This window comes from Zalophus californianus, chromosome 15 (genome assembly GCF_009762305.2).
Source record: "Zalophus californianus isolate mZalCal1 chromosome 15, mZalCal1.pri.v2, whole genome shotgun sequence".
Taxonomy (NCBI): domain Eukaryota; kingdom Metazoa; phylum Chordata; class Mammalia; order Carnivora; family Otariidae; genus Zalophus; species Zalophus californianus.
The window spans coordinates 3406815-3432011 of NC_045609.1; the positions used below are offsets into that span (position 1 = coordinate 3406815).

At 39.2% G+C, this 25197-nt stretch overlaps 1 protein-coding gene across 1 annotated transcript in view; it reads left to right on the top strand.

Annotated features, from left to right (window-relative positions):
- Positions 1–25197, top strand: part of PCDH15 (protocadherin related 15) — a 1343394-nt gene that overhangs the window by 827135 nt on the left and 491062 nt on the right. The window contains exon 8 of the mRNA XM_035724230.1: positions 21607–21726. Coding sequence (XP_035580123.1) covers positions 21607–21726 — 120 coding nt within the window. The remainder of the gene's footprint in view (positions 1–21606; positions 21727–25197) is intronic.

The following is a 25197-nucleotide window of genomic DNA, read 5'->3' on the forward strand; positions in this document are numbered from 1 at the left end:
TTCTGGAGAATGTTCCATGGGCACTAGAGAAGAATGTGTATTCCGTTGCTTTGGGATGGAATGTTCTGAATATGTCTGTGAAGTCCATTTGGTCCAGTGTGTCATTTAAAGTCTTTATTTCCTTGTTGATCTTTTGCTTGGATGATCTGTCCATTTCAGTCAGGGGGGTGTTAAAGTCCCCCACTATTATTGTATTGTTGTCCATGTGTTTCTTCGCCTTTGTTATTAATAACCTTATATAATTGGCTGCTCCCACGTTAGGAGCATAGATATTTACAATTGTTAGATCTTCTTGTTGGATAGACCCTTTAAGTACGATATAGTGTCCTTCCTCATGTCTTATTACAGTCTTTGTTTTAAAATCTAATTTGTCTGATATAAGGATTGCTACCCCATCTTTCTTTTGGTGTCCATTAGCATGGTAAATTGTTTTCTACCCCCTCACTTTCAATCTGGGGTGTCTTTGGGTCTAAAATGAGTCTCTTGCAGACAGCATATGGATGGGTCTTGTTTTTTAATCCAATCTGATAGCCTGTGTCTTTTGATTGGGGCATTTAGCCCATTTACATTCAGGGTAACTATTGAAAGGTATGAATTTAGTGCCATTGTATTGCCTGTAAGGTGACTGTGACTGTATATTGTCTGTGTTCCTTTATGATCTGTGCTGCTTTTAGGCTCTCTTTTTGCTTAGAGGACCCCTTTCAATATTTCTTGTAGGGCTGGTTTTATGTTTGCAATTCCTTTAGTTTTTGTTTGTCCTGAAACCTTTTTATCTCTCCTTCTATTTTCAATGATAGCCTAGCTGGATATAGTATTCTTGGCTGCATATTTTTCTCGTTTAGTGCTCTGAAGATATCTTGCCAGTCCTTTCTGGCCTGCCAGGTCTCTGTGGATAGGTCTGTTGCCAATCTAATATTTCTACCATTGTCGGTTACATATCTCTTCTCCCGAGCTGCTTTCAGGATTTTCTCTTTGTCTCTGAGACTCGTACGTTTTACTATTAGATGTCGTGGTGTTGACCTATTTTTATTGATTTTGAGAGGGGTTCTCTGTGCCTCCTGGATTTGGATGCCTGTTTCCTTCCTCACATTAGGGAAGTTCTCTGCTATTATTTGCTCCAATATACCTTCTGCCCCTCTCTCTCTTTCTTCTTCTTCTGGGATCCCAATTATTCTAATGTTGTTCCGTCTTATCGTATCGCTTATCTCTCGAATTCTGCCCTCGTGATCCTGTAGTTGTTTCTCTCTTTTTCTCAGCCTCTTTATTTTCCATTGTTTGGTCTTCTATATCGCTGATTCTCTCTTCTGCCTCATTTATCCTAGCAGTTAGTGCCCCCATTTTTTATTGCACCTCATTAATAGCCTTTTTGATTTCGACTTGTTTAGATTTTAGTTCTTTTATTTCTCCAGAAAGGGTTTCTCTAATAACTTCCATGCTTTTTTCAAGCCCAGCTAGTATCTTTAAAGTCATGATTCTTAACTCTAGGTTCGACATTGTAGTAATGTCAGTATTGAGTAGGTCCCTGGCAGACAGTACTACCTCTTGTTCTTTTTGCTGAGGTGATTTTTTCGTCTTGTCATTTTGTCCAGAGGAGAACAGATGAATGAGAGAACAGAATGCTAACAGGTTAACAACGTCTCTAGCAGATATATTCTATACAAATCAGAAACGACCTGTAACCAGGGGACAAGAAAGAAGAGGGAAAAAAAGGGAAAAGAAAAAGATGAAAACAAACAAAAACAGAACAAAACAAAAAAACAGAATATGATCCAATATGATCAGGCTAGTGCATAGATCAGTGCCATAGACTAGCTTTTGGGCGTATTTTGGTCTGTTAGAAGAAAGTGCCTGCTAAAATTTTAAGGGAAGAAAGACTTATATATGTACAAAATAAGGGTTGATACAATGAAGGGATTGAAGATGAATGTAAAGATGAAAATTATAAAAGATTTTATAATAGCAATTGATAAGATAATAAGTTGTTTTTACAAAGAAAGAAGATTTAAAAAGAAAAAGAAAAAAGAAAAAAAAAGGGAGAGAATGGGATCAGGCAGGAGAATAGAACAAAGCCATACACTAGTGATTTAGGCTGTATTTTGATCTGTTAGAAGAAATTGTATCTCAAAATTTTAAAGAGAGAACAAGTTATATATATATGGCAAAAATAAGGGTAACTACCATGAAGGGACAAAAATATGACTCTAAAAATGAAAAATAAAAAGAATTTTTTTTAAGAAAAGGGATTGATAAGATGTTGTTTGAAAAAGGGAAAAAGAAAAATTCAAAAAAAAGTTAAAAAATTAACTTTGAAAAACTAATGAATTATGTTAAAAAAGCCATGAATTTTATGTGCAGTATTCCCCTAGCGCTGGAGTTCTCCCGTTCTCCTTGATCGGTAAACTTGGTCTTGGCTTGCTGGCTGTTCGTGCTGATCTTCTGGGGGCGGGGCCTGTTGCCGTGGTTCCCAAATGTCTTTGCCGGAGGCGGAATTGCCCCGCCCTTGTCGGTCCGGGCTAAGCAAGCTGCTCGGGTTTGATCTCAGGAGCTTTTGTTCCCTGCAAGCTCCTGGTACAGCTTTGGAGGGCCAGGGTGAAAATGGTGGCCTCCCAATCTCCACCCGGAGGAGCTGAGAACTCGGGGCCCTGCTCCTCAGTGCGCCCCCAGAGAAAAGCAGTCACTCCCGTGTCCCCGGTCTCCGGCCGCACTCCGCGCTCACCCGGCCTGTGATCGAGCGTTGCTATCTCTGGCACCCGACCCCGTGCGGAGTCTCCAAACCCAGCAGATCCCTGCGGTGCGCTCCCGCACCGCTCCTCCCAGGGGAGGAAGGGGAGTCTCCCCGGATCTGCCGCCTGTTGGGTCCCTGCTGGAGGAGCAGTGGCCCGACTGGGCCGCGGATCACAGTTTATGGCCACCCCGAGCTGAGAGCCCGCGCCTCGGCTCCGTCTCTGCCGGCGGCTTCCCCGCTCCGATTCCTGGGAGCTCTGCCACACTCAGGCACCCCCGGTCTTTCTGTGACCCCGAGGGTCCTGAGACCCCACTGTCCCGCGAGGGTTCCACCCCCCGCTTAGCCACTGGAGCGACGTCCCTCCGCGGAGCCGACTTCTAAAAGGTCCGATTTTGTGCTCCGCGGCTCTAGCACTTGCCAGAAGCGGCCGACGGAGGCCCCTCCCCCGCCATCTATCCTCCCGAATATCGCCTCGGATTCACTTCTCCGCACGTCCTACCTTCCAGTAAGTGGTCGCTTCTCTGTTCAGAGAGTTGCTGCTATTCTCTTCTTCGGTCTCCTGTTGAGTTCGTAGGTGTTCAGAATGGTTTGATCCCTATCCAGCTGAATTCCTGAGACCAGACGAAATCCAGGTCTCCTACTCCTCCGCCATCTTGCTCCGCCCCCTACCCAACATTTTTATTAGTGTTTTGTGAAGCACTGATTTATTGAAACACCTTGGGTGAAAATGTAAATCACTGTGGTTGGATTTATTTTCTTTTTCTTCTCTTTGCCCCTTGAGCATTTATTGAGTGCTTTTTCAGGCATGAAGCCATAAACCAGCAATGAAGTTTTGATCATGAATGAAGAGGTTAGCATAGTAAAAAGGCAGATTTGGGAATTTATGAAATAATTTGCTTGCTGAGAATCTACCTATTTTCAATGGCAATAATAATTTAATATGAGTTTTCTAAAATGCAGACACTAGTTTAGTTTAATTTCTTTGTCTTTCTGTAAATATCTCAATACTATTTTTTCCTTAGGGTGAAACATAATTTATCTTTGATGGAATACACCTTCCAAATTGCATCATTTCACATTATCTGTGTATCTTGAGTTCTGGTATGTGCCACATTATATTTATTTCCTCTTTCATTTCCCCTTTTCTCAAAAGCTTATTAATAGCAGACTATGAAATTTTTGAAATAATATATTTCACAGTACCTGGGAATTTTCATTTTGAAGTCAGATGATCTGGGTTGCAGTCCTGATCATCCACGCAGTAGAATTATGACATCAGGCAGAAGCTCTTTGCTTATGATTCTTCAACTATAAAATAAGTATAACAACAAAAATAATGCCACAAATTTGCATTAAAGGATTAGAAGAGATAATACGTTTGAAGTATTTAGTGTAAGCGCAGGCCATCTTGTGAGTCAACTTTGCCTTGAACTATGCTTTAGACATAGTTACATATTTGAAAATCAAAGCATCTTCACAAATTAAATGCAAAATTCAAAATTAATATATATATAATGTATCTATATAATATAACATATAAAATAAAATGCAAAATTACTGGCAGTAATTCTCGGAACAACACTGACAACATCAGCTTTTCCTCACAATGGTGAAATGACATGATCTGGGAATCTATTCAGTTTGAGCGCTCACTTCCCTGATCAAATTCTTAGTTTTGTGCTGCTCCTCATCTTTCGTCATGGCTGTATCATCTCCTTTCATGAATACATGCATTTTCGGATGTCTGTGCTTACCAGCCATCAGGGTAGATCTAAGAGCACAGATGGTGTCCATGATGAAGCTTAACAGTGAGATTTCATCTATAGTTAAGAATATTTAACACATTTTATATGTGTTTTCTTTACAATTGCTAGGTACAATAAGGTAATTTTGTAAGTTAAATATATATATTAGAAAATATTATATATATATATATATATATATATAGCTTCTGAAGAAATAAGCCCCAGTTCCTTTCACTTACCTCTGTTTTCTGACTCGAGGGAACTAGGCACATCCTCTCTGGGAAGCAGGAAACCAGCAAGATGGAAAAAGGAGACGGAGATTAATGTACAGGAAAGAAACACATAAAAATATATTTTCTACATTAAACATGTAAATGGGAATCAATTTTTCAGCTCTTTTAAAAGATTCATGTATTCAACAAATTTTAAATTTTATAAGCTCATATACATATACACACACACACACATTCTCTCTGTGTATTTGTATATATAAATGCACACATATATATTTAATTTAAGCTTAGTTGCTCTTTTGTTTTTAGTAAAGATGAGAATAGCTACTTATCGCTCCAATAATAATAATCCTTCTCTTATTTTGAAGACACTTATCTACATGCATTTGCCTTTAATAATTTCTTCAGAAGTGACTTTCTAGCTTTCATAATTAAAATAGGGAATCCAAATTTTACACACAGGTGCAAAAACTGTATTATGTTAAAGGGAATATGAAGAACATATATAATGTTTTTCCAATTTTTTTATTTGATTTTAATAAATCACTGCAAGATAACATCCACTAAATTCAGGAATGTGTGCTATTTGCAATTCTAGAAAGTTTTAAGATAAGCTTCACATAGAATGTTTGAATAAATAATAAATGTAATAAAACAAATATTCTACTAATGAGTTAATATAATACCATAATGGTCACAGAAACAATGATTATAATAAGCTCTCAATAAATGACCATAGACTCAGAGATAATGTAAATTAATCATTGTGAGGAAAAGCTGAAGTTGTCAACAATGTGAACCTGTGTACAAATTCATCACTCTACTTCATTTGTGGAGACTCTCTTGGTTTTCAAATATATCACTCTCTCTAAAGCATATTTCCAAGGCAGAGTTGACTTGCAAGAAAAATCATACAATTATTTTATCTAAGGAGGAAATTAAAGGCTGTAGAGTAGCCAAAGAATGAATGGCTTCTAATTTGGAAAGATTACTATAATGGAAGAGAATCCTCAGACCATCCATCATAATTGAGTAGACTGTGACAATATGCATAGGGACAAGAAGATAGTAACTAATCATTTTAAACTAGGTCTTTTTTCAAGGACTATATAAATTAGAGAATGGGAATTTCTAACCCCGTGCACAGATGACTATGGAACCACTATGGGTAATCTTCAAAGGATCAGGAAGTTGGGGGGGCACCTGAGTGTCTCAGTCGGTTAAGTGTCTGCCTTTGGCTAAGGTCATGATCTCAGGGTCCTGGGATCGAGCCCTACATCGGGCTCCCTGCTCATCGGGAGTCTGCTTCTCCATCTCCCTCTGCCTCTGCCTGCCACTCCCCCTGCTTGTGTGCACTCACTCTCTCTGTCTCTCTGTCAGTCAAATAAATAAATATAATCCTTTAAAAAGATAAAGCATCATGAAGTAGGATCAGAGCACCTAAAGATTGTACATCCCGTGTTGCAGACAAATCAGCAGCCATTCCAGAGCACTACCCAGGAGGGGTTACAGACCTGGTGAGTAAGAACCTGGAGACTGAGCCCCACCTCTGCAAAATCCCTCCTGGACAAAACCTGATATTGTCACTATTATTAATTTTAACCAGTTTGGTGGGCATCCAGTAATGTGCCATTGGCATTTTATTCAGGACTTCCTGATACCTGGTGAAAATCAGCACTCTTCATATGTTTACTGGCCACTAACTTATGCTCTTTTTTGTGAATTTCCTATTCAAGAGTCTGTCATTTTCTTGTTATGTTGTAGAGGTTTTTTATATATTCTGAACATAATTTCCTTGTCCAATATACATATTGAACATGTCTCCACCAGTCTTGTTGTTTATATTTTTACTTTCTTGTTACTGATAATGGATAGGAGTTCTTATTTTTAGTGTAGTCCACTTTGTCAATGTTTTCATGGTTTTTGCTCTGTGTGTCTAATTTAATAAATCTTTGCTGATTGTTATATCTTGAAGATATGATCTTGTTTTCTTAGTTTCATCTTATATTTTACATTTTTATTTCAATTTTTATTTAAATTCTAGTTAGCATATATGGTAAAATTGGCTTCAGGTGTAGAATTTGGTGATTCATGATTTATGTTTTTATCGAGATACAATTGACCTATAATATTATATTAGTTTCAGCTGTACAATGCAATGATTCAGTATATGTGTATATTTGAAATGATCACCGCAGTAAGTTTAGTGGACATTCAGTCACCACACATACTTATAGTTTTTTTGTGTATGATGAGAACTTTTAAGATATACTGTCTCAGACGATGGACTCTGAAAAACAAACTGAGGGTTCTAGAGGGGAGGGGGGTGGGGGGATGGGTTGGCCTGGTGATGGGTATTAAAGAGGGCACGTTCTGCATGGAGCACTGGGTGTTATGCACAAACAATGAATCATGGAACACTACATCCAAAACTAATGATGTAATGTATGGTGATTAACATAACAATAAAAAATTTTAAAAAAAGATACAATCTCTCAGCAACTTTCAAACATACAATACAGTATTAACTATAGTCACCGCACTATACTTTACATTCCTAGGACTTATCTTTTAACTGGAGGTTTGTATCTTTCTTTCCTTTTGACCACCTTCAACCAGGGCATGTGAAAACACACACACCCCACCCCTGCCTAGCCACCAATCTGTTCTCTGTATCTATGAATTTGTTGGGGGTTTCTTGGGGGATTTTTGTTTATTTGCTTTTAGATTCCATATATAAGTAAAGTTACATGGTATTTGTTTTGTCTAACTTATTTAGTGTAATTCATTCACGGTCCATTCATGTTATAGCAAATGGCAGGATTTCCTCCTTTTCTATGGCTGAGTGACACTCCCTCTGTGTGTGTGTGTGTGTGTGTGTGTGTGTGTGTCACATACATACCATATTTTCTTTATCCATTTATCCATCAATGGACACTTAGGTTTTTCCATGTCTTGGCTTAGAAATAATGCTGCAGTGAACATGGAGGTGCATTTATCTTTTCGAGTTAGTGCTTTCATTTCCTTTGGAAAAATACCCCAAAGTGAAATTACTGAATCATATAATAATTTTATTTCTAATATTTTTGGGAACCTCCATACTGTTCTCCACAGTGGCTGCACAAATTGACCTTCCCACCAACAGTGCACAAGGCCACTTGGAATTTAGTTTTATATAGACTGTGAAGTTGGAATTGGTGTCATTTTTCTTCCATGTGGATTTCTAATTAACATAGCACCATTTATTGAAAAGATCATTGAATTCACAACCACTGTCGTGATATCTTTTTCTATGAATGAGGTAACTATCTGTGGAGATTGTTTATGGACACAATATACTGTCCCACTGGTATATTTGTTTATTCTCAAGCCAATACCACAGTGTCTCAATTTCCATAGGTTTACATTAAAGTTGGGGAACTGGGTAGTGTAAGTCTTCCAACTTAGTTCTTCTTTAAGACTGTCTTTCTATTCTTGACCCCATGAAGTTTCATGTAAATTTTAGAATCAGCTTATAAATTTCCACATCTATTGATAAATTTATAAAGAATTGACATCTTTACATTAGTGATAAAGCCAATTTATTGATAAAGCATATCTTTCCACTTATTTAGGTCTTTAGTAAGCAATCAAAATAGAGATTTAAAATGTTTCTCTTAAGTGCTTTAATCCAATTTTAACATTCATAGGCAGGAAACAATTTCAGAGGAGCAGGGATCATTGAGCTAAGTGGAACCAGGGATGAGGCTCGATCCTGCCTCAGTTTCTGGTTGATTGAGTCTTTGAGCCACACTCCTAATGAATTAGTAGTATTGTTCGTCATGTACAGCCCACCTTCATGATTCATCGATTCTATAATTGCAAATTTGCCTACTTGCTCAAATTTATCTGTAAGCCCAAATTCAAAACTTGCCAATCTTCTGTGGTCATTCACAGACATGTGCAGAGGGATGAAAAATTTGAGTCACCCGCTGTACACACGTCAAACTCAGGCCAAACAAAATGATGCTCTGCCATCTTGTTTCATGTCTTCTACTATAAACAAGTGTGCTTTTTTGCAGTCTAATTGGTGCCACACTATTTACATCTTTGTAGTTTGTGTTGGTGATTTTGCTGTTTAAAATGGCCCCCATCTGAGCGCTGCAGGGCTGTCTAGCCTTCCTAACCCAAGAAAGCAATATGTACCTTACGGAGAGAATATATGTGTTAGGTAAGTTTTATTCAGGAATGAGTTATAGTGCTGTTGGCTGTAAGCTAAGTGGTAGCAAATCAGAAACACATATTAAATAAGGTGTCTTTAAACAGAAGCACACATAAAACAAGGTTATATATTGATTGGTTGATGAAAATGTTGTGACGAGGCTGAAGGGAACCTAAGCTTGTGTCCCCCCTAGCAGTGAGATAACCCCATATTCTCTCCGGAAGCAGTAGTTCAGGATTTAAGTCAGTGTTCACGGTGACTTCATAGATCATAATTCCCATGGGTAATGAGAAGTAATTGTATTTATACGAAGCCGTGAATACAATGCTTCTGTGGGGAAATATTGCAAGTAAGCTTGTAAGTGAGGACAAGTCTTCTCTTTTTGGAGCATTGTTCAAAATTTTTCGGTTAGCTTCACTAGCCATGGATCACAGGATACACAGACAGTTGACTAAGACCTGTTCATTTTTTGCATTCACATTCTAATTTATCTTCTGCATCTTCTTGAAATACTGAATTTTCTTGCTTTGATTTTCTTTAACTTTTCCATTTGCATCTATCTATGCATTTTCTGTATTTCCCAATAGCTGTATAAAATCATTTGTGGAAAGAGACATGAACTAAATAAGTAAGTGACACCCTCAGGCAGCTGCCCATGCTGATAATCGTCCTGTGAATTAGAATGCCCTTCAGAAAACCAAATTTATATTTCTGAGTCTTGTTGAAATGTTAAAGAACACAGAACATGGCCATCTGCATGGCAGATGTGCCTGAAAACTGTGAATAATAATCTATAGGGCAACACAGCTTTGTAATAAACAGCCTGACTCTCATGTTTCAACCTCTACATCATATTGAGAAATTCACATAGCGCCAGTGTTCACCACCTCCTCTACTGAGAATAAGTCATGGTGATATGTTTATTTATATTTGTGCAGTGCATGTGTGTGTGGGCATGCATGCATATGTACATGCATAGTTGTGTACTTCTGTTGGGTATACATATAGTGAAAATGAATGAAATATATTTTTTAACACCATTTTGCATGTTTCAACTCCCTTTTGCTTGTTTGCATCTAGCGTAGTCCATTTCACTGGGACCTTTTTGGTCTCTCCAGATCATCCATATAAAGATAAAATGCTTTATCTTCTTTTTTCTTAGCTATTTCTCGTATATTAGCTTTAAACATCCCTAACCCTAGCCTGTGTCTGAACGGGTCAACCATGTGAGCTGTAGATCACAGATAAGTGTGTGCAGCCCAATTGCTCACCCAGGTTAGTGCTACATTTTGCCTATGTACATCTGCATGGGGAATGTTTCCTTCTTCTAGTAGTGGAAACGAGTAGGAGCAGTGTGTGCTAAGACATTTGGTCTAAACATACAACTATGGAGCAGAACTCACTCATTTATGCAGATGCTGAACTAATAATGAGGCATATTTCCTGAGTCCTTTGCTGACAACAACTAAATACCACCTTTCAAAGTTGGAGTAAAAATCTTTAATTGTTAGTGAAATTGTAAAGAGATGCAGCACACAAATGAAATACAATGCTGAAATCTGCTGTTATAATAATGCTTTCCATTTAATTTTCAAGGACCTAAATTCTCTTCTTAAAAAAGAGCTTAAAATCCTATTTAGAGATCATTCATGACCTTTAATATGATATCATTACAGAAATGGTAAGATTGATTCTTTTTCCATAGTGAGGCAATTGTTTCTCCTTTATTTTCCATTCAAAGATATAAACTAATAGAATTGACTGAAGAATCATATTTCTACTTGTAATTTCAAGGAATAATAAAAATGTGTATGGGCACATATATTCTATTGGGGACAATTATGTGTGGCATCCAAAAAATAAGGTTAAATCCTAAAATAAGAGTGATTGAAAGTGAAATATTTTTTGGATTAACCTCAAATTGCAACCATGAACAAATGCATAATAGGTCCTATTAGGTGTAATCCAACAACAGTCTTCGTTGGACTTTGTCATTAAGTGCATTTTTATAAGGGCAACCAAAAATATACTGTAGAGTTTGTTTTAAATGACCAGATATTAAAAATTATATATCTTTATAAATATGATTTTTAAATATAAAAGAAAGATGTCAGTGATGAAGAGGAAAAATATTAATTGATGATAATATATTAAGATAGCATAGCACTTTTAGGTTGCCTTTTATGAGTTTCAAAAACATTTGGAAGGCTGGAGAAAAACAGAACTTTTTCTTGGTTACGGTCTTTGAATTTGCAAATATGTCTTTGGATTTGCAAATGTCACATAGGGAGAAGTAAAATCCTTCAAATCATCTCTTCCAAACAAATACTGTCATGTAATATTTATTTTTTAGAAACTTAATCTCGAATAAGACTGGGAAACATGGAAAGTTGTGAGATTTAGAGAATATTATGCTTTATTTTCACCTTGACTAAAAACAGTTCTTTTCTTTTTTTTTAATTTTTTTATTGTTATGTTAATCACCATGTACTACATTATTAGTTTTTGATGTAGTGTTCCATGATTCATTGTTTGTTAATAACACCCAGTGCTCCATGCAGAACGTGCCCTCCTTAATACCCATCACCAGGCTAACCCATCCCCCACCCCCTCCCCTCTAGAACCCTCAGTGTGTTTTTCAGAGTCCATCATCTCTCATGGTTCGTCTCTCCCTCTGACATACTCCCCTTTTATTCCTCTCCTGTTCTCTTCTTATTTTTCTTTTTTCTTAAAATATGTTGCGTTATTTGTTTCAGAAGTACAGATCTGTGATTCAACAGTCTTGCACAATTCACAGTGCTCACCATAGCACATACCCTCCCCAATGTCTATCACCCAGCCACCCCATCCCTCCCACCCACAACCACTCCAGTAACACTCAGTTTGTTTCCTGAGATTAAGAATTCCTCATATCAGTAAGGTCATGTGATACATGTCTTTCTCTGATTGACTTATTTCACTCAGCATAACACCCTCCAGTTCCATCCACGTCGTTGCAAATGGCAAGATCTCATTCCTTTTGGTGGCTGCATAATATTCCATTGTGTATATATACCACCTCTTCTTTATCCATTCATCTGTCGATGGGCATCTTGGCTCTTTCCACAGTTTGGCTATTGTGGACATTGCTGCTATAAACATTGGGGTGCACGTACCCCTTCGGATCCCTACATTTGTATCTTTGGGGTAAATACCCAGTAGTGCAATTGCTGGATCGAACGGTAGCTCTAATTTCAACTGTTTGAGGAACCTCCATACTGTTTTCCAGAGTGGTTGCACCAGCTTGCATTCCCACCAACAGTGTAGGAGGGTTCCCCTTTCTCCACATCCCCGCCAACATCTGTCGTTCCCTGACTTGTTCATTTTAGCCATTCTGACTGGTGTGAGGTGGTATCTCATTGAGGTTTTGATTTGGATTTCCCTGATGCCGAGCGATGTTGAGCACTTTTTCATGTGCCTGTTGGCCATTTGGATGTCTTCTTTGGAGAAATGTCTGTTCATGTCTTCTGCCCATTTCTTGATTGGATTATTTGTTCTTTGGGTGTTGAGCTTGATAAGTTCTTTATAGATTTTGGATACTAGCCCTTTATCTGATATGTCATTTGCAAATATTTTCTCCCATTCTGTCGGTTGTCTTTTGTTTTGTGGACTGTTTCTTTTGCTGTGCAAAAGCTTTTTATCTTGATGAAATCCCAATAGTTCATTTTTGCCCTGGCTTCCCGTGCCTTTGGCGATGTTTCTAGGAAGAAGTTGCTGCGGCTGAGGTCGAAAAGGTTGCTACCTGTGATCTCCTTTAGGATTTGGATGGACTCCTGTCTCACGTTTAGGTCTTTCAACCATTTGGAGTCTATTTTTGTGTGTGGTGTAAGGAAATGGTCCAGTTTCATTCTTCTGCATGTGGCTGTCCAATTTTCCCAACACCATTTGTTGAAGAGACTGTCTTTTTGCCATTGGACATTCTTTCCTGCTTTGTCAAAAATAAGTTGACCATAGAGTTGAGGGTCCATTTCTGGGCTCTTGATTCTGTTCCCTTGATCTATGTGTCTGTTTTTGTGCCAGTACCATACTGTCTTGATGATGACAGCTTTGTAATAGAGCTGGAAGTCCGGAATTGTGATGCCGCCAGCTTTGCTTTTCTTTTTCAGTATTCCTCTGGCTATTCTGGGTCTCTTCTGCTTCCATACAAATTTTAGGATTATTTGTTCCATTTCTTTGAAAAAAGTGGATGGCATTTTGATGGGGATTGCACTGAATGTGTAGATTGCTCTAGGTAGCACTGACATCTTCACAATGTTGATTCTCCCAATCCATGAGCATGGAACGTTTTTCCATTTCTTTGTGTCTTCTTCAATTTCTTTCATGAGTATTTTATAGTTTTCTGAGTACAAATCCTTTGCCTCTTTGGTTAGATTTATTCCTAGGTATCTAATGGTTTTGGGTGCAATTGTAAATGGGATAGACTCCTTGATTTGTCTCTCTTCTGTCTTGTTGTTGGTGTATAGGAATGCCACTGATTTCTGTGCATTGATTTTATATCCTGCTACTTTACTGAATTCCTGTATGAGTTCTAGCAGTTTTGGGGTGGAGTCTTTTGGGTTTTCCACATACAGGATTATATCATCTGCAAAGAGTGAGAGTTTGACTTCCTCTCTGCCGATTTGGATGCCTTTGATTTCTTTTTGTTGTCTGATTGCTGTGGCTAGGACTTCTAATACTATGTTGAATAGCAGTGGTGAGAGTGGACATCCCTGCCGCGTTCCTGACCTTAGGGGAAAAGCTCTCAGCCTTTCCCCATTGAGAATGATATTCGCTGTAGGTTTTTCATAGATGGCTTTTATGATATTGAGGTATGGACCCTCTATCCCTATACTCTGAAGAGTTTTGATTAAGAAAGGATGTTGTACTTTGTCAAATGCTTTTTCTGCATCTATTGAGAGGATCATATGATTCTTGTTCTTTCTTTTGTTAACGTATTGTATCACGTTGATTGATTTGCGGATGTTCAACCAGCCTTGCAGCCCAGGAATAAATCCCACTTGGTCATGGTGAATAATCCTTTTAATGTACTGTTGGATCCTATTGGCTAGTATTTTGGTGAGAATTTTTGCATCCATGTTCATCAAGGATATTGGTCTGTAATTCTCTTTTTTGATGGGGTCTTTGTCTGGTTTTGGGATCAAGGTAATGCTGGCCTCATAAAATGAGTTTGGAAGTTTCCCTTCCATTTCTATTTTTTGGAACAGTTTCAGGAGAATAGGTATTAATTCTTCTTGAAATGTCTGATAGAATTCCCCTGGGAAGCCATCTGGCCCTGGGCTTTTGTTTCTTGGGAGATTTTTGATGACTGTTTCAATTTCCTTAGTGGTTATAGGTCTGTTCAGGTTTTCTATTTCTTCCTGGTTCAATTTTGGTAGTTGATACATCTCTAGGAATGCACCCATTTCTTCCAGGTTATCTAATTTGCTGGCATAGAGTTGCTCATAATATGTTCTTATAATTGTTTGTATTTCCTTGGTGTTGGTTGTGATCTCTCCTCTTTCATTCATGATTTTGTTGATTTGGGTCATTTCTCTTTTCTTTTTGATCACTCTGGCCAGGGGTTTATCCATCTTGTTAATTCTTTCAAAGAAACAGCTCCTAGTTTCGTGGATCTGTTCTACTGTTCTTTTGGTTTCTAGTTCATTGATTTCTGCTCTGATCTTTATGATTTCTCTTCTCCTGCTGGGTTTAGGCTTTATTTGCTGTTCTTTCTCCAGCTCCTTTAGGTGTAGGGTTAGGTTGTGTATTTGAGACCTTTCTTGTTACTTGAGAAAGGCTTGTATTGCTATATACTTTCCTCTCAGGACTGCCTTTGCTGTATCCCAAAGATTTTGAAGAGTTGTGTTTTCATTTTCATTGGTTTCCATGAATTTTTTTAATTCTTCTTTAATTTCTTGGTTGACCCATTCATTCTTTAGTAGGATGCTCTTTAGCCTCCATGTATTTGAGTTCTTTCCGACTTTCCTCTTGTGGTTGAGTTCTGGTTTCAAAGCATTGTGGTCTGAAAATATGCAGGGAATGATCCCAATCTTTTGGTACCGACTGAGACCTGATTTGTGACCTAGGATGTGATCAATTCTGGAGAATGTTCCATGGGCACTAGAGAAGAATGTGTATTCCGTTGCTTTGGGATGGAATGTTCTGAATATGTCTGTGAAGTCCATTTGGTCCAGTGTGTCATTTAAAGTCTTTATTTCCTTGTTGATCTTTTGCTTAGATGATCTGTCCATTTCAGTCAGGGGGGTGTTAAAGTCCCCCACTATTATTGTATTGTTGTCAATGTGTTTCTTTGCTTTTGTTATTAATTGCCTTATATAATTGGCTGCTCCCACGTTAGGAGCATAGATATTTACAATTGTTAGATCTTCTTGTTGGATAGACCCTTTAAGTAGGATATAGTGTCCTTCCTGTTCTCTTATTACAGTCTTTGTTTTAAAATCTAGTTTGTCTGATATAAGGATTGGCACCCCAGCTTTCTTTTGGTGTCCATTAGCATGGTAAATGGTTTTCCACCCCCTCACTTTCAATCTGGGGGTGTCTTTGGGTCTAAAATGAGTCTCTTGCAGACAGCATATTGATGGGTCTTGTTTTTTAATCCAATCTGATAGCCTGTGTCTTTTGATTGGGGCATTTAGCCCATTTCCATTCAGGGTAACTATTGAAAGGTATGAATTTAGTGCCATTGTATTACCTGTAAGGTGACTGTTAACTGTCTGTTGTCTGTGTTCGTTTCTGCTCTTTGCTGCTTTTAGGTTCTCTCTTTGCTTAGAGGACCCCTTTCAATATTTCTTGGAGGGCTGGTTTCGTGTTTGCAAATTCCTTTAGTTTTTGTTTGTTCTGGAAGCTTTTTATCTCTCCTTCTATTTTCAATGATAGCCTAGCTGGATATAGTATTCTTGGCTGCATATTTTTCTCGTTTAGTGCTCTGAAGATATCTTGCCAGTCCTTTCTGGCCTGCCAGGTCTCTGTGGATAGGTCTGTTGCCAATCTAATGTTTCTCCCATTGTAGGTTACATATCTCTTCTCCCGAGCTGCTTTCAGGATTTTCTCTTTGTCTCTGAGACTCGTAAGTTTTACTATTAGATGTCAGGGTGTTGACCTATTATTATTGATTTTGAGAGGGGTTCTCTGTGCCTCCTGGATTTTGATGCCTGTTTCCTTCCTCACATTAGGGAAGTTCTCTGCTATAATTTGCTCCAGTATACCTTCTGCCCCTCTCTCTCTCTCTTCTTCTGGGATCCCAATTATTCTAATGTTGTTTCGTCTTATTGTATTACTTATCTCTCGAATTCTGCCCTCGTGATCCTGTAGTTGTTTCTCTCTCTTTTTCTCAGCCTCTTTATTTTCCATCATTTGGTCTTCTATATCGCTGATTCTCTCTTCTGCCTCATTTATCCTAGCATTTAGTGCCCCCATTTTTGATTGCACCTCATCAATAGCCTTTTTGATTTCGACTTGTTTAGATTTTAGTTCTTTTATTTCTCCAGAAAGGGTTTCTCTAATAACTTCCATGCTTTTTTCAAGCCCAGCTAGTATCTTTAAAGTCATGATTCTGAACTCTAGGTCCGACATCGTACTAATATCCGTATTGAGTAGTTCCCTGGCTGACGGTACTACCTCTTGTTCTTTTTGCTGAGGTGATTTCTTTCGTCTTGTCATTTTGTCCAGAGGAGAATAGATGAATGAGAGAACAAAATGCTAACAGGTTTACAACGTCCCCAGCAAATATACTGTATACAAATCAGAAAAGACCTGAAACCAGGGGAAAAGAAAGGGAAAGAAAGAAAAAAGAAAGAGAAAAAAAAAAAAGAAAAAAAAAGGATAAAAACAAAAACAAAACAATACAATAAAAGCAGAATATGATCAAATATGATCAGGCTAGTGCATAGATTAGTGCCACACACTAGATTTTGGGCGTATTTTGGTCTGTTAGAAAAAAGTGCCTCCTAAAATTTTAAAGGAAGAAAGACATATATATACAAAATAGGGGTTGATGCAATGAAGGGATGGAAGATGGCTGTAAAGATGAAAATTATAAAAGATTTTATAAAAGGACTTGGTAAGATAAGTTGTTTGAAAAAGGAAAGAAGATTTAAGAAAGAAAAAAAAAAGGAAAAAGGGAGAGAATGTGATCAGGCAGGAGACTAGAACAAAGCCATACACTAGTGATTTAGGGTATATTTTGATCTGTTAGAAGAAACTGTATCTCAAAATTTTAAAGAGAGAACAACTTATATATATATGCCAAAAATAAGGGTAACTACTATGAAGGGATAAGATATGACTCTAAAAATGAAAAATAAAAAATGTTTTTTTTTTTAAAAGGGATTGATAAGATGTTGGTTGAAAAAGGGAAAAAGAAAAATAATAAAAAAACAGTCAACAAAAATTAACTTTGATGAAATAATGAATTATGGTAAAAAAAAAAAAATGCCATGAATCTATGTGCAGTATTCCCCTAGTGCTGGAGTTCTCCCGTTCTCCTTGATCGATCAACTTGGTCTTGGCTTGCTGGCTGTTCCTGCTGATCTTCTGGGGGCGGGGCCTGTTGCCGTGGTTCCCAAATGTCTTTGCCGGAGGAGGAATTGCCCCGCCCTTGTCGGTCCGGGCTAAGCAAGCTGCTCGGGTTTGCTCTCAGGAGCTTTTGTTCCCTGCAAGCTCTCGGTGCAGCTTTGGAGGACGAGGGCGAAAATGGTGGCCTCCCAATCTCCACCCGGAGGAGCCGAGAACTCGGGGCCCCACTCCTCAGTGCGCCCCCAGAGAAAAGCAGTCACTCCCGTGTCCCCGGTCTCCGGCCGCACTCCGTGCTCACCCGGCCTGTGACCGAGCGTTTCTATCTCTGGCACCCGACCCCGTGTGGAGTCTCCAAACCCAGCAGATCCCTGCGGTGCGCTCCCGCGCCGCTCCTCCCCGGGAAGGAAGGGGAGTCTCCCCGGCTCTGCCGCTTGTTGGGTCCCTGCTGGAGGAGCCGTGCCCCGACTGGGCCGCGGATCACAGTTTATGGCCACCCCGAGCTGGGAGCCCGCGCCTCGGCTCCGTCTCTGCAGCCGGCTTCCCCGCTCCGATCCCTGGGAGCTCTGCCGCACTCAGGCTCCCCCGGTCTTTCTGTGACCCCGAGGGTCCTGAAACCCCACTGTCCCGCGAGGGTTCCACCCCCCGCTTAGCCACTGGAGCGACGTCCCTCCGCGGAGCCGACTTCTAGAAGGTCCGATTTTGTGCTCCGCGGCTCTAGCACTTGCCAGAAGCGGCCGACGGAGGCCCCCTCCCCGCCGTCTATCCTCCCGAATATCGCCTCGGATTCACTTCTCCGCATGTCCTACCTTCCAGTAAGTGGTCGCTTCTCTGTTCAGAGAGTTGTTGCTACTCTCCTCTTCGGTCTCCTGTTGAGTTCGTAGGTGTTCAGAATGGTTTGATCCCTATTCAGCTGAATTCCTGAGACCAGACGAAATCTAGGTCTCCTACTCCTCCGCCATCTTGCTCCTTACTCTAAAAATAGTTCTTTTCTGATAACAACTGCCATTTTATTACTTACCCAAGTCATCTGGGAGGTTTCATTTGCATCTTGGATTTTAAGACTCAAAGGCGAGATTAGTTTTTTTTCCCTCTACATATATAAATAATACTTCAAACTTTACATCTAATCAAATTGAATTTATATTATTAAAGCAGCATGTAGAAAAGTGACCACCTGTCTACATAATTTAAAATTTCCAACAGAAAATAATGTCACTGGATATTAATGCTGCAGTTGAATGTTACACAGATGATTACATGATCAAGTGAGAGACTCATAAGGTTTTCCCTTGTTTGTTTTACTTCTAAATTATGTAAGCCCCAGTGTTTCATAATATACAGGTGATGCATGACGGCTTGTGTTGAAACTTTGCCTTCCTTCAATTAAAAAAGCAAAACAAAACAAAACTAAAAGCTTGTTAAGAAAGAAAAAAATTGGTTTTAGTAATAGTGAGTTGATATTAAAAATAATCTTTGTTATAGCATCTTGTCCTTTTAGGTGCCCATTAAAGGGACTGGCAGAATTGATTACATAGGGAACGTTGTGATTCTTGTCAGCACACTTTCTGCTCTTCACTTGCTCCCGGGCGTCCAGCCCACTCATTGTCTGAGCATCTCCAGACACCTGCGTGTGCTCTCAGCTCTTCCAACTTCCTCTACTTCCCCTTAATACCCGTGCTGTGCCCTTGGCTTTGGAACTTCAGGATCTCTCCCCACAACGCATGGAGTCCAGTAAGATATGCTGCCTCTGTGAGTAGATGGAGAGACAAGACACACTGTTTTCAAAATCTGCCCACACCTACTGTTCACGTTTTTCTGTTTCATTTTGTCTTTGTTTTGATTCTTTCTGACTTTTTAAATTAATCCTGCAGCCCAGTTATTATTACTTTGGTAACAAAGATTTTTAAAAAATACTTCCTGGGGGGTTACCTGGGGGACTCAGTCTGTTAAGCGTCGGACTCTTGGTCTCATCTCAGGTCTTGATCTGAGGGTTGTGAGTTCAAGGTCTGCACTGGGCTCCATGCTGGTTGTGGAGCCTATTTAAAAAAAAAAAAAATACTTTGTGGGTTTTTTGTTTTGTTTTGTCTTAAGGTTACCAACAATTTTATTTTCACACAGGAGACAGAGGATACTTTGAAATCATTTGTAAGGTGATGGATAGGTGATAATCATGTGCTTAGGAAATCCATTGTATACATTTTGAAGCAGTTCCTTTGTTTCCATTGCTACTTCCTTTTTAAACAGTATTTCCTAATTTTTAAATAAGCTTAGAGTTTGACTTCACTATGATAACCCCTGTTTCCAAGAGCCTTGATGAAAGGAGATCGGAATAAAAGGGGATCTAGCTTTGGCATTCTTACCACAAAAAATACTTTGTTTTTTTAGTTATCTGGAAATAAATCATCATTGAATTTTAAAATTTCATAATTTAAAAATCAAAGCAAGCTACATAAGAATAGATGATTTTTTTTGTAAGAAAGCACATCTTTGGGGACTGGGATTACATTTTAAAGAATAGAAGATTGTCAACATAGAGGTCTTAGCAGTCTTTCATGTTCTCACCCAGGGCCCCAGTCCATGGTGTCCTGGTGTTCATGTATGTGCTGTCGAGACCATCTCCTCTCTCTTCTTTGTGTTCTTTTTGACCAGCTGGAAGTCAAAGTTTGCCCTTTAGACCTACCCACCAGGAAGGCTGACTTTGTAAATACCCACTACTTTGTATTGATGGCTTGTTTCTTTCATCATAATTGTATTTTTTTTTCTAGATCAGAAGTTGCAAAGTACTGTGGTTGCCATGCCTCCTGCATATATTTTGTTTGGCCCATTTAGCTCATAGTTTAATTCTCTAAAATCTATGGCCATCCTTAGAACCAAGATGTTTCTTGTAAAATTAGAATATTAGAAGACTATAGTCCATGATGGCAAGAATTTGCTTCATAGGATATATGTGCTTCTCAGTTTGCCCCCAAGCACATCAGGCTTGCTTCACTCATTTACTCCTTATGTGGTGGATCCCTGTAGAGATTTGGATTTATACCCACTAAAAACAGGAATAAATGAGACAAACCCTTTTCTTTTTCAATCTCTGAAACTATTTCTCCATGAAAGAATCCCATTTAAAAATTAACAAAACATAACTCTGAAAATAAAAAAAAAAAAACGAAAAGCCTCTGCTCTATAGAGGCAGAGAGGTTGTGTTTATTGACACAATTTATTTATTCATGATTTCAGTGCAGTGATTAAGGAAGAAAGGTATAAAATGTAAGCACAACAAAAAGGACACCTTCTTCTGTTGTGGGGTAGAGAATGCTTTGTCGGGGTTGGTTTAGGAGAAGGTGATACTAATTAAATGGAAATGTAACTAATGAAGAGTTTTCCAGCTACAGCTTGAGGACTGGAGGCTCTGGTTGTAGGAAGACACTGTGCAGGGAATGACCTACGGGTCAGAGAAAATAACAGTGATTCTCTGGTGGAGAGCAACAATGAATAAAGCTAAATGCGCAGGCCAAATGCCAAATCATGTCTCGTGTGCCTTATTAAGTTTTGTTGTTTGAATCCCAAAGGGAAAGATCTGGCCAGCTTGCCAACATCCGCCACTCAATAGCCTTCTGCAAGTGCGGAAACTCCCAGCTCTCTCCGTCCTCTGATACACAGGGCACCGCTGTCTCCGTCTCTTCCTCCGACTTCCACTGGCACATCATGTCATTGATCTCTCCGAAATGGTGTTTGATTTTAAAATAAAGATGCTAACTTCCTCATACATTTTAAATTCTAGCTTGTCGATAACCTAATGCATCAAGGGTTTTTTTGTTTTGTTTTGTTTTGTTTTTTTAAGGAAGAACAACAGATGCATTCTCTCCACAGGGGCTAAGATGCTAATGGTCATGAATTGGTCCAAATGTGCTTCACACTGAATTAGGGCCTTCTATTTCTTACCCAAAGCAAGGACCAAGATGTTGGAAATATCGAGACTTTACAAGAACTCCTACAGAAGTTTTGCAAGTATTCTTTAGAAACATGTCAGATCCGTGGCCCTGGGCAGCCGCCCGCTCTCCTTTGTGTAACAGAAGCCTGGGCTTGTGCTAGAACACTTCTGGTGTGCTGTTGATGGAATGAGGATTGACAGTTTTTATTTTATTTTATTTTCAGCTCACTCCAGTTGGCACCACGATATTTACAGGATTTTCAGGAGACAATGGAGCTACAGACATAGATGATGGACCAAATGGACAGATAGAATATGTTATCCAATATAATCCTAATGATCCGGTATGTCAGTACCTATGTGCAATGTGACATCACTATGAGGAATAAAAATAGTGCTTACTCCTGCTGATCCTTACTATATTATTCTATTATTTAGCTCCTTGAACTATGTTAGTCGTCATTCTGCTGTTAAAAAATATCTCAAAATTACTCTCTCTTATCTAGTTGTGTTATACTTTTAAAAACCACTTTTAAAAACTTTTTGGTGGGTTTTGTAGGTACAAACCTAAAATTATTTATAGGTACCATATGCCATTTTCACTACATTTCCATTGTGCTTGCACACTCTTAAACATTCTAAATAAATCATCGGAGATGGTGTAACCAGTATGATACATATGCATTACGGATCGTGCCAAGTAATAGCACACTGCCAATGTCTACCAGTGAAGCCCAAGATAGAGAAGAGAACAAACCTTTAGCTGTGGCCTTCTTTTTTTAAGATTTTGTTTTTTATTTGAGAGAGAGAAGGAGCATGAGTAGGGGGAAGTCTCAGCGACAGGGGAGAAGCAAACTCCCCGCTGAGCAGAGAGCCTGATGTGGGACTTGATTCTAGGACCCTGGGATCATGACCTGAGCTAAAGGCTGATGCTTAACGAGCTGAGCCACCCAGGTGCCCCGCTTTTTTTTTTTTTTAGATTATTTATTTCTAATTAGACCATTGAATTTCTACACTGTTTTTAGGCTGTGAAATTATTTCTTCCAGTATGTTATATTATCTATCACATTGATAAGATCAGAATGGTTTTGTTGCAGCCCAAGTGAGAATCCCTGCCTGCCACCTTTCCCTTCCTCTTCCCCCCAGAACGCTTCTCAGGGTGCCATGGGTTCCCCAAAGCATCGTTTAAAAAAATCACTTCTTAAGTGAATTTTCTAAACAAATGCTTCTTCTTTATGTTTAATGTTAGGAAAATAGAAAGTGGTGAAGTTAATATTATGTTTCTATTTTTAATTTATGTATTTGTTACATAAGCTTTAAACAAAGAAACAAAAACATTGAGCTCGCAGAGACTGAGAATGGCCAATAGGACCTACCTCACACATGTAGTGTGAGAACTAAGTGAATTGTAAACGTTCTCATCTTCTGGCGGGTCAGTTCGTGGGTGGGAGAGAAGCGGGCTCATGGGCGTAGCCGGCTGGTGTGCGCGGGCTTCTGAGCCGCAGACTCAGGACTCTTTCTAGAGGACACGGACTCCACTTTTTCTCCGCCGTGTTCTAACAAAACAGTACTGTTGGTAAAAGTTTCAAAACCTGCGGGGAACAAAAATGAAAAGGAAGAAGAAAAGCCCCCTAGATGTAGCACAGCCTCAGGAAGATTTGGAGGTATTTTTGTTTGTTTTATGTGTCTTTTCCCCTAAGACATGTGCCTCCAGAAGCTTATCCTTGTCACCTGTGCAGGAATTCCTTCTGAAGGCTTCCCCCTTTCAGGGACTTGTGGACTTGGCACGAAACACAATATGTACCTTTACTGCCTATAGATTGGATAAGCCAACTGGCCACATGCAGTGTCCAAATTGCAGAAAAAGAAAGATGTACTCTAGCAAGCTAGCACTACTGTGGAATAAATAAAGACATTCTCTGGGCATGGACGTAATTCAATGAGGCGAAAGACTAAGACACCATGAGAGCACTTAACTTGGAGCTTATGGGGCGGAGGGGAGAAAGCATGAACCCAGCCACATCCTTACAGAGTGAACCCATCTTTAGCCATCATGGAAATTTAATGTAAACCTCAGTTACCTACTGATGTTTGTACCTGTCACCGTTCAATTGCTAGTAACTCTGCTTCTATTAATAGCACCATAATATTCATCTACTAATTTCTTATTTTCAAATCAAAACTGTGGGGATGACAAACATATTTAACCTGAAAATGTGGCCATCTCTGGCATCTGTAACCACAATTATGATTTCTTTCAAATGAGTCCCACAGTGTATGGAATGGTAAAAGTGTAGATTGGTCTGTTCTACTTAAAGATCTCAGGATTTTTTTGTTTGTTTTTGTTTGTTTTCCAACTGATGCTGCATTATTCATTAGTGGGAATCACAAATTAATGACCTCGAGTTTCATTCCACTCACAGACATTTTGTTTGGCCACAAATTAATTTAAAGAATTTATTGTTATGTATTTACTTGAGAGAGAGAGACAGAGAGAGAGAGAGAATGAGCAGGAGGGGCAGAGGTAGAGCGAAAGTGAGACTCTCAAGGAGACTCCCCACTGAGACAGAGCCTTATTGGGGTGCAATCCCAGGGCCCTAAGATCACAACCTGAGCTGAAATCAAGAGTCACATACTGAACCAACTGAGCCACCCAGGTGCTTTTGGCCACAAATTAATTTAAATCATTTTTGAGCCAATATCTAAAAATCATGAAATTTCACACTCACATCTAGATTTCCCTTCTCAAGAAATAGAAATATGACAAGTGTATCCAGTGGTCTTTTTTTTTTTTTTCCCAGCTAGTATAACCCTCATGTCTGAATGTTCCACATTTTTGGAGTTCGCCTATCTTTGCTGAGTTTTCCTGTGGTCTCGCCTGCACTGAGCACATTATTTACATCTCTGAGTACAGAGTTCCTCTGCTTGTCCTAACATTGGTCTTCCCTGATTTTCTCTCTTTCTGAAAAGGGATCCCATTTCCTGGTTCATCATGGGTCCAGTTGTTCTGAACTCCCTCCTGGACCTTGTGAAGGTTATGTTGGGGAGAGACTCTTCTATTATATTCATCTGAGAAGATTTGTCTATGTGTTTGTTTTTAATGTACCAGACAACATCATCGGACTTACATTAAAAACTCTCGGGTGCAGCTCGAAGCTCAGTTCTATATGCTTTCTTAGTGCACCTGTTCTAGTCTGCCTCTGTGCTCTAGAGGTCACCAACAGACCCCAACACAGCTTACAGGTGACATTTGTTCTCTCCCTTCCTGGCTTTCTCTTTCTAAGGCCCACCTCTCACCTTCCATCAGCATTGGTGGTCCCAAAAATCTATCCCCTGATGCTTCAGGCCAGATGGACTTTCTATCAGAATTTTGACTGCTCCTTGAGGCACTAGCTATTGTAAAACAGCAAACTCACCTACGTTGTCTCTTCTTTCAAGTGTGTGAGATCTCCCAGAGTATGTCTGCTTTGGTTATCTCTCTAGGGGTGTCTGGTATTCCTTGTTTTTTTGCATTTAGTCCAGAGTTTATAGGTGTTGTTTGTGGAAAGACTAAGCCAAGGAGGAGATCATCAGCCATATAGAAGCAGAACAATCAATTCCCAATCAGTTCATGTCTTCAGTATATCTTTAGAAGACTAGTAGGCATAGTCCTTTTTCTTTATGAACCATTCTGGTTTTCCTGTCTTAGGCAGCAGCAACGATGATATAATCATTTCACAGTTCGAATGGCAACAGGAGAACATCCTTCATTTCGTCAATTGCTGTGGATCTGCAGTGATGAGCTGTCAGCTGGTTAGCCACTGGTACTAGTTTAT